General features: G+C 42.0%; 1 protein-coding gene across 7 annotated transcripts in view; it reads right to left on the reverse strand.

Annotated features, from left to right (window-relative positions):
- Positions 1 to 1335: 1335 nt before the first annotated feature.
- The window catches only part of LOC121278953 (CMP-N-acetylneuraminate-beta-galactosamide-alpha-2,3-sialyltransferase 1-like), a 99459-nt gene continuing 88170 nt past the window's right edge, over positions 1336 to 12624 (reverse strand). For 2 of the 7 annotated variants that reach the window (XM_041189562.1, XM_041189558.1), the window contains 2 exons: positions 11995 to 12114; positions 1336 to 9390 (listed from right to left, as the gene is read on the reverse strand). In XM_041189562.1, the coding sequence (XP_041045496.1) occupies positions 9217 to 9390; positions 11995 to 12114 (294 nt within the window). In that variant the 3' untranslated portion in view covers positions 1336 to 9216. The other 5 variants (XM_041189561.1, XM_041189563.1, XM_041189565.1 and 2 more) reach the window with 5 other exon arrangements.

The raw sequence follows: 12624 nt of genomic DNA on the forward strand, positions 1-12624 counted from the left end.
TTCATTGTCATGTCCCAGCTCATGCAACACTGTCACACGAGGGCGGAAGTAACGCAGAATTTTTTTCAATGCTGAGAGTTTGGGCCATGTTTGTATGCGGAGGGGTGAAAGGAAGGGAGACAGTAACTGAGGAGACGGATAACTTTTCATGTCAGCTTACATAGGAGCCAGAGATGGGATTGTCAGCTTAGTAGGAATGGGGGCTTGTTATCATGTCAGCACAGGTATGCTTCATTATTTTACTGATTCTTGACGAAAATGGGACACCTTAGAGGATCCAGGCTAGGATCTGGGGCACAATTTAAAAAAAACTCCTGACACAGCGGCCAGAATTTAACAGGTGGCGGGGTTTCTCCAGCCCAACAGGAGCCAGGATGGAGGCAAGTGCAGAGGAGGGGTGCGGCAGGAGGTGGGGTGGGGGGGGGGGGTAATGTTGTGGTGTGGATGGAAGCGGCGTCTTGATGGAGAGGCCATGGGAGGATGGAGTACTGGGGCTGGGGCGTGTGGTGGCAGTCCTCGTGGAGGGATGGCCTGATCTGGAAAAGATCAATGAAGGAAGCCTCCACCATTTTCTCATCTGAGGCCTGAGTAGCCTAACCTGCCGAGCTCCCCTCGTGTCCCTGACATCCACCCGCCAGCCTCAAAATTGAAGCTGGTGGGGGAAGTGGCCCTTAGCAAACACTTAAAGGAGCTCAATTGGGGCGAGGGCGGGCAGGTTGCCCATGCCTTTCTCACTCCCTTGTAAAATTGTGGATAGTTTGAGCACTGGCAGGAAGGTGGGTGGGAAGCCAACCTAGGGAATTTTATGGGCCTTCCTGCCTGCAAACCCACCAGCAGGGGTCTGTAAAATTCTGCCCACGAAGTCAGGCGGGTCAGGCTACACAGCTTTCTGATCTTATCTACATGTGGACATACCAATCTCTAAGTTCCAAAATGACCTGCTCCTCTAGTACACTTGTTGATGGGGCCAGTGGTGAATTCTGTGGACCGAGGTATGGTAAGCTATTCAGCCCCTTTGATCCTGTTCCAATTATATGATGGCTGTTCCGAATCTCAATTTGAATGACCTGCCTTTGCTCCATATCACTTGCACTCGTCATGGATTTTCAAGCCCATATCTTCAGATGTGCAAAGCCATGGGAGATTCATGTAATAGTCTCTCCTTTGACTCACCATGGGCAATACCACAGTAGTAGTAGAATCAGTAATGCATTATTAGAACTGTAGACTGGTGATGTATTGAGCTGGTTGTAAACATGGCCTCTGGGAGGAGCCTCCCTGAAACAAGGAAAGTAAAGCAAGAGTTCTAGAGGCAAAAAAAAAATACAATTTACAATCCTTCCACAACATATTTAATGAAATTAATTGTACCCCACAGTCAGAAATCTATTCATAAATATATTGCATAATAAATTAAAGTGTAAGAAATGATTCATTTTCATTGGCAATATGAGGGCAGCACTTGGCAAGATATAAGGAAAAAACAAGCTTAATTTGAATTTCGAATCAGATAACAATCAAATGATCGGGCATTAAATACAGACTGGGAAATAATCGGCATATACATATTTTTAAAATAGGAATGCTGTGTTGACTGATGATAATTTTTCAGGTAATGCTCTTCCCAGTTATGGTATAACTCAGAAATCATTGGCACGTTGCCCACACTCACCACTTATACCCATACATTGGGTGGGGAATTGGAGAGTCCATCACTAAATATGTGTAGAAAGTCACAGGCAGCATTCCCATGATTTTGCAACACAAATTGCTGGTGGACAAGATTCCCTGTCGCTGCCACGTGCTCGGAAAATTACCTCCAGTGTTTACACTCAGCCCACCCCTGACCAGTTACTCTCGGGCTTTCCCCCTACTGCCCCCCTTTGCTGAAGACAGGGGTACACACTGGCAGCAGCACATTTCCAGGACCTTGGAGTCCAGGAACCTAAACAGCCAGCATTTGTACACTCATTGGGTGGTGATCAAAGCTTAGCTCCTTCCTTGTGCTCATCCTCTAGCAGTGCAGGTTCACTGGACAGTGACCAGGACCAGTAATTCTGGTTGATTTTAATTTTTGTTCTTCTTCCCCAGCTTAGTGCAATACTGAGCATGCCGGTTTCCACCTGTGGTTGAACACAAGTTACAAGCTGACATCCTGGGTGGAATGTATCCTTATTTATGTTTGAGATCTTCCCTGAGCATTGCCCATAGCTCATGATGTCACGGGAAAAGGAACAGCTCTTTGTCAAATGGTTGCTCATGGGCTGCTTCGAAGCAGCATTTTCAAAACATAAGGAAGATTAATAAGAAGTTATTTAGAGCAAACTGCAAGTATAAAGGGACAATCATAAGATATATTAACTTAACCTGATTCCTGTCCTTTAATCAATATACTGCCCATTTAAGTCAAACAATGAACTCTAAAAACAAATACAAAATTGCCGCTTGATAAGTATTGCACCCACCACCAGTATTAATAATGGATTATTAAATACAGGTAGAATTTCAGTAATTTAACAGCATAATCACTGATCACTATCTCTATCACTGATAGAAATAAAATTCATTTAGTGGACCTAAACTGCTACAAATTGAAACATTCACTTATCCATCTATTAACTTTAAAACATTGTTATCCTGTAAAATGTCCATAGAAAATATGTATACAGATTTTCTTAAAAGACCCAACAGCAAGTTCCAGTTTGAGAGATGATTTACTCAGAGGATGGAAGAAAGTAGGAGAGCTTCTCTTTCCTGTGTTCATTCTCAGGGTATGGGTGTTGCTGGTAAGGCTGGCATTTATTTTCCATTGCTGGTTGCCCTGAGGAAGTGGTGGTATAGGCCTCCTGCTTGAACTGAAGTAGTTTAGCAAACCACTGAGAGGGCAGTTAAGCAGCAACCACACTGGAGTTACATACAGACAGTTGCTTCTCATGCTTAAGTGGTTATTGTTCACATGTCAGCCTTGACAATGAGTGCCAGCCAGCCAACCAAGTGACGGAGTGGTGGTGGAGCCCAATACAGTCCTAGATCTGACAGTAATGGCATCCACTGAACTTCGTTTCACTCTGAGGGACTGAGACCAGTTGTAATGCTCGCTAGTGCTTGACTGCCTGAGCTCAGCACAAACAAGCAGAGGAGTCTTCTAAAGACATATCAATAATAAAAAGGGTAGTAAGAGGAGGGGTGGGGCCAATTAGAGGATCTACATATGCAGGCAAAGGGCATGGCTGAAGTACCAAATCAATACTCGGCATCTGTTTTTACAAGGAAGGAAATACTGCCAAATCATAATGAAAGAGAAGGTAATTCAGATATGGACAAAATTTCATGCCCTTCCCTGTGGCAAGTTTGGTGGCAGGGAGGGCATTTAATTTGGCAGGAGTGTGGCAGGCAGGACCTCACCGCCTTCCTGCCTCCATGCCAATTAAGCCTATGGTGGAAAGGCTCGATCGAGGACAACCTTCCTGCCCCAACGCCAATTGAAGCTCCTAAGTGGGCAATTAATTATTATTAACCCAATGACGGGCAGTGGAGGGGAAGTCCCTCATTCAAAGGCACTCAGGGTATAACTTCAAAAATTAGATGACCCAAAGCATGAAAGTGTTGTGGACTGTGGGGAGGATAGTGATAGACTTCAAGGGGACATAGACAGGCTGAGTGAATGGGCGGACAGGTGGCAAATGATATTTAATGCAGAGAAATGTGAAATGATACATTTTGGTAAGAAGAATGAGGTGAGGCAATATAAACTAAATGGTGCAATCTAAAGGAGTGCAGTTATTGAGACACCTCGGGGTATAGGTGCAAAAATCATTGAAAGTGGCTGGACCGGTTGAAAGAGTGTATAAAAAAGACATATGGGATCCTGGGCTTTATATATAAAGGCATAGAGTACAAAAACAAGGAAGTAATGGTGAATCATTAAAAAATACTAATTTGCCCTCAACTGGCTTATTGTGTCCAATACTGGGTACCACACTTTAGGAAGAATGTGAAGGTTTAAGAGAGGATGCAAAAATGATTTATGAGAATACTTCCAGGGTAGAAGGACTTCAGTTACGTGGATAGATGGGCAAAGCTGAGGCTATTCTCCATTGAGAAGGGAAGGTTGAGAGGAGATTTGATAGTGCTGTTCAAGATCATGAGGGGTCTGGATGGAGTATAGGGAAACTGATCCCATTGCCAGAAGGGTTGAGACTCAGAGGGCACAGATTTAAGGTGAATGTCAAAATAACCAATGGGGACATGAGGGAAAAAAAATTATGCAGCGAGTGGTTGGAATCTGGAATATACTGGCTGAGAATGGGGCAGAGGCAGATTCAATCATATCCTTCAAAGGGAAATTGGATGAGCATGAAGACAAAATATTTGCAGGGTTATAGGGAAAGACAGTGGGGTGGGGGTGGGGGTGGTGTGTGGTGGGACTAGCCGAATTGCTCTTACAGACAGCTGACACAGACTCAACTGTTCTCTGACTCTATGACATTGATCTACGGTTTTCATATTTTGACTCCCAAAACATTCCTGAACATCTCATTATCTCATAATTCAGGTGGAATTCGATTTCAAATGTCAGTGTAAACCAATGATCTTAATCATGTGCGGGTGGAAATGTGAAGTACAATAACATTCTCAAATAATTGAAACTAAATTTGGATTATTCAGTCATTAGTAAACAACAGTGCTGTGGACATGGACATTCAATATAGGACCTTTCTAGTCAGTATGACTCAGTTTCAAACTTGCAATGAAATGCTCTGCCAGGGAAGGGGCAGCTCACACTGATGGTACCGTGAGAACACTTCCACACCAGGGTGGGGGTTATAGGCATTTCTGTAGGCTGGCTGGCCAGTTTTTTACTCCCAGCCGGGTCTCAAGGACCAATTTCAGAGCAGCATTTTTCAAACTTACTGGTGGGGAAGAGTAAGAGGAAACCCAAGGCAAGGATTAAAGAGTAGAAAAATAATTTTCAAGAGGGGTCTTAAAGAAAATGAAATTTTGTATTCTTCATCTCTCCTTTTTTCCCTCCAACCTCCTAATTTTAAAGCTTACATCTACAATTTTGCATCTAGCATTGCCATAGAAAGGCATCAAATTAACCAAAAGGCACAATTATTTTTCCAATACATCACATGATTTCAGAAGTACTTCTTTAAAATTATCATCCTATTCACCTATCACACAAGTAAAATAAACACAACGATAAAATACAAGCTATACTTTCCCATTTTCCTCCCACAAAAGGCACTGGGGCAAATTTGAACTGAGTTATATAACAGACGTTATAGTTTCAGCCTCCCATTACACAAATGACCCAAATTTCTCTTCCGTTGACTTCAGTGGAAATGAAAATCAGGAGAAGTGATGGGTGGCTGAACTGATATCACCTGTCCTACACCATCATCCAAAGTCAAAATGAGCCCAATGACTCTTACTAGGGTACATCTCCATAGATAGTCAATTGTTGTACAGTGACTCACTCATATTTTTCATATGCTTGTCAGCAGGCTACTTACTTCATTGCCGGTGGCGTACAGTACTTCAGTTAATTGCAGCAGGGTCTAACTGGACATTGATTACAATCAGAACCCTTACTGATCCTTTATCTGCCTGAGGGGCAGTGTGTCTGCCACCGTACTGCTGAGATCATCTTTTTTCAGCACAGAACAAAGATAAAAGATGGAGCTGTCATGGTCTGTACAGCTCAGTGCTACAGCCCATTTACTAAGTGAGCCATGCAGAGAGTTAGCTGCTTTGGTCTTAAATTAAGTATCACATTCACTTAGACCAGACTTATTATCTAAAGAAACTAAGACCAGGTAGGAGTCCAAGATGATACCTGGATCACAGATAATCTAATTCCACTTTCACGTGACTATTTTGAGATTTTAAAACAGTTGGGAACTATGCAAACGAGAATTCAGAACTTTATCCCCCTTCAACTTTTCCAACTCTTCAAAAATCTGGACCCTTGAGGCAAAAGGTCCCTTCAACAAACTTCGTGTTAGTTTTTCCGTTTTTATTTCCGATCTCTAGCATCCGCAGTATTTAGCTTTTAATTTAGCATTAGTTTAGGCTGGAAAGATATTCCTTAAAAGCCTTCAATTCAGTACTAATAATTGGAACCACTAAAGTCATGTTGTTAGCTGGTTAGCAGCAACATACATTTCATTGAAAAAATTTTGTGCATCAAAAGAGCCCTATATTTACTCAAGAACTAATAAGCTGGCAACACCCTTCCATTTTAACAATTAATTTTGTTACATACAGTTAATAACTTTCCACTTCCTAGGTCCATAGGGCTAACTCCAAACTCCTCATGACACCCATTGGAGAGGAGATAAGTTTGGAAAACAAGGCCAACATTGCTGTAGACCTAAATTTGATTTGGACTCCCATGGAGTGGGCGCCTTGCAAGGGGGAGCCCTTTAAGGAGGAGTGGGATGGCTGGATTTATCCCTTATATCCTGACTGCAATGTTCATCTTCCATTATATGACATATGCTGGGGCAGAGTTCCAAAGGTATCATCTGCCCCCTAACGCACTTCTCAAGTGACAGTGAGGGGCCAGTAATAATACTCTCCATGTATCTGCTAATCCAATGCATAAATGTGCTGACCTCACAATAATGTGAGAACAGTTCATTTTAACTGAGGCCCATTGTTATGTACTTGCCATTCCTGAGATGAGCTAATATACAGTAAATAAACATTTTTATACTTCATGTATACACAGACACACAAACACAAAATCACTGATGTCCATCAATTTGAACTTAACCATCCTCAATGGTTTTTTTTAGTACTTTAGCTTAGCTACTTACATAACTGCACAATGGCTGCTAAAACTGTGATACATTAATACATTCCTTCCCCTCTCTGGTTAGCTGTTGCTCTACAACACCAGTCATTGAGCGCGTTGTACAACCTGTTTGAGGCAATTTGGTCTCTTCAAATTATCACTTGGATTTGTCTCTTTTCAGGAGTTCAGGTTTCAGTCTAAGAGGTAGTGTTTTTCAACCTTCATTCTGTCGGTGTGGAACATTCCCCTGCCTCAATTTCAGTTTTACTAAATGTCTGATATGATTATTTAGACAGCTCCCACATTACTATCTATCAGCAAGAGAGAAAGACTGATCAGTATGTTGGTGGAACAGTCAAGTGACAATTTTTCAGGAGAGGTGTGGTGACTTTTGGAGTGTGGTTTTCACAGGATTCAAATAGCCATTCTTCATGTGTGAGCCTCAATAGCAAGTGCAGACAAGCTACTTCGATCATGGTGGTGGGGTGAGGTGGGGGACATCACAGCCTAATGACCCTTTCTCCAAATCCAACATTCCTTACCCTTTTTTTAATGCCCCTGACTACTACATTTTAATGATCAATGTACATGGATCCCTAAATCTTTTTGCCCTGCTCTGTTCCTAGCTTTTTGCTATTGACATAATGTTCTGATCTATTCTATTGCATCCAAAATGGTTAACCTTGTAATTATTTATTGAAATCCATCTGCAGTTTTTCCCACTCACTTAATCTATCACTGGCTTCTATAATTTTAAGCTTTCGCCACAGTACTTACCACCAATTTTTTGTGTCATCAGCCAAATTGGATATGTGGCTCTCTACTGTGTTATCCAAGTAATATATATGTTGAATAGTTAAGGCCCCAGCCATAGATCTCGCTAAGACACCACCAAAGTCACTTCTTTCCAATTAATTTTCCAGTACATGACAGAATTCTAAATACCAATGAGATAAGAGATATGGGATAGTGTAGGAAAAAGGCATTGAAGTGGATGATCAGCCATGATCGTGCTGAATGGTAGAATGGGCTGAATGGCCTACTCCTGTTCCTATGTTCCTATCTTCAGCCAACAGCCACATGAGCCCTCTTTCCAGTGGTTTAATGACCAGGAGCAGGAACCTTGGATGAATTATTCATACTCAGATCCACCAACGCCAACAGTAGCAACCAGAATGTCGCCTGAGACGAGGTCAGCATGGGGATTGAATCTCTTATTTTCCTGGCTATATATCCCACCATGCATATACACACTCAACCATCAATCTGAATGGAAACAGGTTGTTTGACCAATTCATTTCATACTTGCGAACAGAATATGACAGGGAAAGATAACCAATATATCCCCATCGTCCCAAATAAATATAATTCTGTATAAATTCTAATTCCAATTAAGTACCTTGTTGGTTAATATCATAACTGGATCAGTGTTCTTTCAGGGTGCTAATATAATGGGACTCAAAGGTCCATGGGGTTTAGTGAAAATGAAGAACAATTGAACATTTTATTTTGATGGCGGAGGTGGCTTATTGCATTGGATGTAAAATAGAATAGCGACTTTAGCTAAATTAGTGTTGTATTGAGTGTCGTGCTGACAACACCACTTCTGACGTCAGCCCCTTTATAAAGTAAAGATTATCTTTTTTTAATATAACATGGCATTGTAGGAAGAAATTCAATCAACTCCATTGTCAGTTAGCATTCTTGAATCCTCATAATCCATTTAAAGCCTTCACTAATTCAGTAAATTGCCCAGCTTCTCCTCTCTAAAAACTCATTTGTTCATGTTCCAAGAATCTTTTGAATATTAATGAGTTTACCAAGGGTTATTGGCTGTGCCAGTCTCGCTTGTGACAGTAACCTGGATGAAGCCAGGCCCTTATGGAAATCTGACTAGATGATCACACCTGCTGAACTCAAACTGACGATTCCTATAGATAATATTTTAATACAGTGCACGACAGATAAATTCTCTCCGCCCCCAACTCGCTCCCTAACTGGAGAAATGTTCTTCAGACTAAAATTAGGGAGACACAAAATGAGTCTAGGTTGGTTCCAGCCGAGTCAGTGATCAATGTAGGTGCACAGTGTGAGACTGATGATAATTTGGTATGAATTAGCCTGGATTCAGAAACGCACTCAGACAGATCAAAGATCTGTCAAATTAGGGACAAAAAATTCAGTGTTTCAGTAAGGCATGTTTTTCTAAGATTGGAATTAAGGCACATTATTGGAAGAGAGTAGAAACAATTTGACTTTTCATTTGCATAATTATAGATGATTAGGAGCTGATCTTCTGAGTTTCCAAAGCAGTCCTAAATTTCCTAGTTGAACCATTCATCAACTCAATAAAGCTTAAGACATTTACAATATGTATAATCTTTGTCTGGAGCTCTTACAGTCTTTCAGGATCAAATGCCTTTAAAGAAATTGATTTTACCAACACTGGCAAGCAACTTAGTGACATTGGCTTCGAAATCTCCATTATGAACTCCTGTCCCTCTGAAGGCTCCTGCGCCAGCATTCTTCTCCCAGTAATGGTGCCAATTTCCAAAGCTGTCAGCTCCAAATCCATAAACATTCACCTGCACAGCAGAGGCAGCACATCTGTTAGAGTTAAGCTGCACAAGAGAAGGAAGTCCCAAGTTTTCTCCCATTTTATCCCCCTTTTGGCAGTGACTTATTTGGTTGCATGGGTGAGACCACCCTCGCAGGTTGCAGAGGGCTGGCTTGGGTTACGCAGCTTGATCCTGAATTGGTCTGATATCCATACAGGCCCTTATCAGCTAAAAAAAACAGACAAATCATTGGAGAATGAGTCCTCCTAATTTTTCAACTCGCTTACCTACGGGGAATGAGACCAATTACTGCACTGAGATAAGCAGCCTTGAGTATATAGACCATGGATTGAGCATTGTTCATCTAGGAACATAGGAACAGGACTAGGCCATTCAGCCCCTTGAGCCTACTCTGCCATTCAATTAGATCATGGCTGATCTGTACCTAAATTCCATTTACCCATAATGCTTCCATATCCCATGATTCCTTTGCCTAATAAATATCAGTCTTTGAAGCCCTATTTGCCACAGCAACAGGAATATTTTGGTGGACAGAATTCCAGATTTCTATAATGCATTATGTGAATAAGTGTTTCCTGATTTCATTCCTAATGGCCTGACTCCAATTTTAAGATTGCATCCCTTTGTTCTTGATTCTCTCATCAGAGGATGTAGCTTCTCTGAATCTATCCTGCCAATTACCTTCAACATTTTAAACACCGTGATTAGATCACCTCTCCTTCTTCTAGATTCCTACGTCTTAGACCATAAGACCATTAGAGGCAAAAGTGGACATTGGGCCGCTGGAAAATGACGCTGGAGAAGTAGTAGTGGGGAACAAAGAAATGGCGGAGGAACTGAATAGGTACTTTGCATCAGTCTTCACCGTGGAAGACATGAGTAACATCCCCAAAGTTCAAGAGAGTCAGGGGGGGGCAGAGGTGAGTATGGTTGCCATGACCAAGGAGAAGGTGCTAGGAAAACTGAAACGCCTGAAGGTGGATAAATCATCTGGACCAGATGGATTACACCCCAGAATTCTGAAGGAGATAGCTGAAGAGATAGTGGAGGTGTTAGTGGTGATCTTTCAAGAATCACTGGAGTCAGGGAGGGTCCCAGAGGACTGGAAAATCGCTAATGTATCCCCACTGTTTAAGAGGTGAGTGAGGAAAAACATGGGAAATTACAGGCCAATTAGCCTAAATAGGGCAAAATCAGCATGGTTTCATCAAGGGAAGGTCATGCCTGACAAATCTGTCAGAATTCTTTGAGGAGGTAACGAGTAGGTTAGACAAAGGAGAGCCAATGGATGTTATCTACTTGGACTTCCAGAAGGCCTTTGACAAGGTGCCGCACAGGAGGCTGCTCAGTAAGATAAGAGCCCATGGTGTTAGAGGCAAGGTACTAGCATGGATAGAAGATTGGCTGTCTGGCAGGAGGCAGAGAGTGGGGATAAGGGGGTCCTTCTCAGGATGGCGGCCTGTGACTAGTGGAGTTCCGCAGGGGTCAGTGTTGTGACCACAACTTTTCACTTTATACATTAATGATCTAGATGAAGGAACTGAGGGCATTCTGGCTAAGTTTGCAGATGATACAAAGATAGATGGAGGGGCAGGTAGTATTGAGGAGGCGGGGAGGCTGCAGAAGGATTTGGACAGGTTAGGAGAATGGGCAAAGAAGCGGCAGATGGAATACAACGTGGGGAAGTGTGAGGTCATGCACTTTGGTAGGAAGAATAGAGGCATAGACTATTTTCTAAATGGGGAGAGAATTCAGAAATCTGGAATGCAAAGGGACTTGGGAGTCCTAGTCCAGGATTCTCTTAAGGTTAATTTGCAGGTTGAGTCGGTAGTTAGGAAGGCAAATGCAATGTCGGCATTTATTTCGAAAGGACTAGAATATAAAAGCAGGGATGTGCTGCTGAAGCTTTATAAGGCTCTGGTCAGACCACATTTAGAATATTGTGAGCAATTTTGGGCCCCGTATTTCAGGAAGGATGTGCTGGCCCTGGAGAGGGTCCAGAGGAGGTTCACGAGAACGATCCCAGGAATGAAAGGCTTAACATATGAGGAACGTTTGAGGACTCTGGGTCTATACTCGATGGAGTTTAGAAGGATGATGCCCCTCCATCTATCTTTGATTGAAACTTACAGAATACTGAAAGGCCTGGATAGAGTGGACGTGGAGAAGATGTTTCCGTTAGTACGAGAGAGTAGGACCCGAGGGCACAGCCTCAGAGTAAAGGGAAGACCTTGTGGAACAGAGATGAGGAGAAACTTCTTTAGCCAGAGAGTGGTGAATCTATGGAATTCATTGCCACAGAAGGCTGTGGAGGCCAAGTCATTGAGTGTATTTAAGAACGAGATACATAGGTTCTTGACTGGTAAGGGGATCAAAGGTTATGAGGAGAAGGCGGGAGAATAGGGTTGAGAAACTTATCAGCCATGATTGAATGGCGGAGCAGACTCAATAGGCCGAATGGCCTAATTTTTGCACCCATGTCTTATGGTCCTATGTCTTATTCAAACCTATGTGGCTGTCCAACATTTGGTGGTGTATTTACCAAATGAGCAATAAAAGGGCTTATACTTCTCTTTTCAATAATTAAGATGCACCTTAAGTCACATTTACCTCATCACAGACATGAAGTGCAAAAGCTATGACCAGCATTCCAGTCGAGCAGTATCTTCCGTGATGCTCGTTCCAGTTGTCATGAACATACTTAAAAAAACGTGGGCTGTAGACCAATACCTGAAAATCTCGAGAAGAAGAAATTGGATTTAGAACAAAGGTAAATTATAAGGTAAGTTGTAAGTGTAACATCAGGTACATATTTTCAGAACTGGCTAAATATTTTCCTGATCTACTTATAGGAGGAATCAGCTTTTAAACAAATTTGAAATGGAACTTGGTGCTACCTAGCTACTACTTGATTTTGCTCACCTCTTTCCTACACTTACTAACTTTGGTGGTGCACTTAATACACTATTGCTCCTTGGTCCTTCTCTAACTTGCGTCAATAAAAATAGTGGGCTTAAATGCCACCGACAATATCAGGAATTTGGAGAGAGATGGGAAGTTAGAAGAGCCTTTTTTTGACTAAATAGACTTGAAAAATGACCAGGGAAAGATAATGAACTGGAGTGTACATGCATTCAAAGCAGATGAGGACTTTGTTGCATGGTGTAAAATGAGTACGGGCAAGTCAGTAACTTGTTTTATATCTCTCCCAATCTTTGTTTAGAATTACCAAGTATTTCT

This window comes from Carcharodon carcharias, chromosome 6 (assembly GCF_017639515.1).
Source record: "Carcharodon carcharias isolate sCarCar2 chromosome 6, sCarCar2.pri, whole genome shotgun sequence".
In the NCBI taxonomy this organism is placed as follows: domain Eukaryota; kingdom Metazoa; phylum Chordata; class Chondrichthyes; order Lamniformes; family Lamnidae; genus Carcharodon; species Carcharodon carcharias.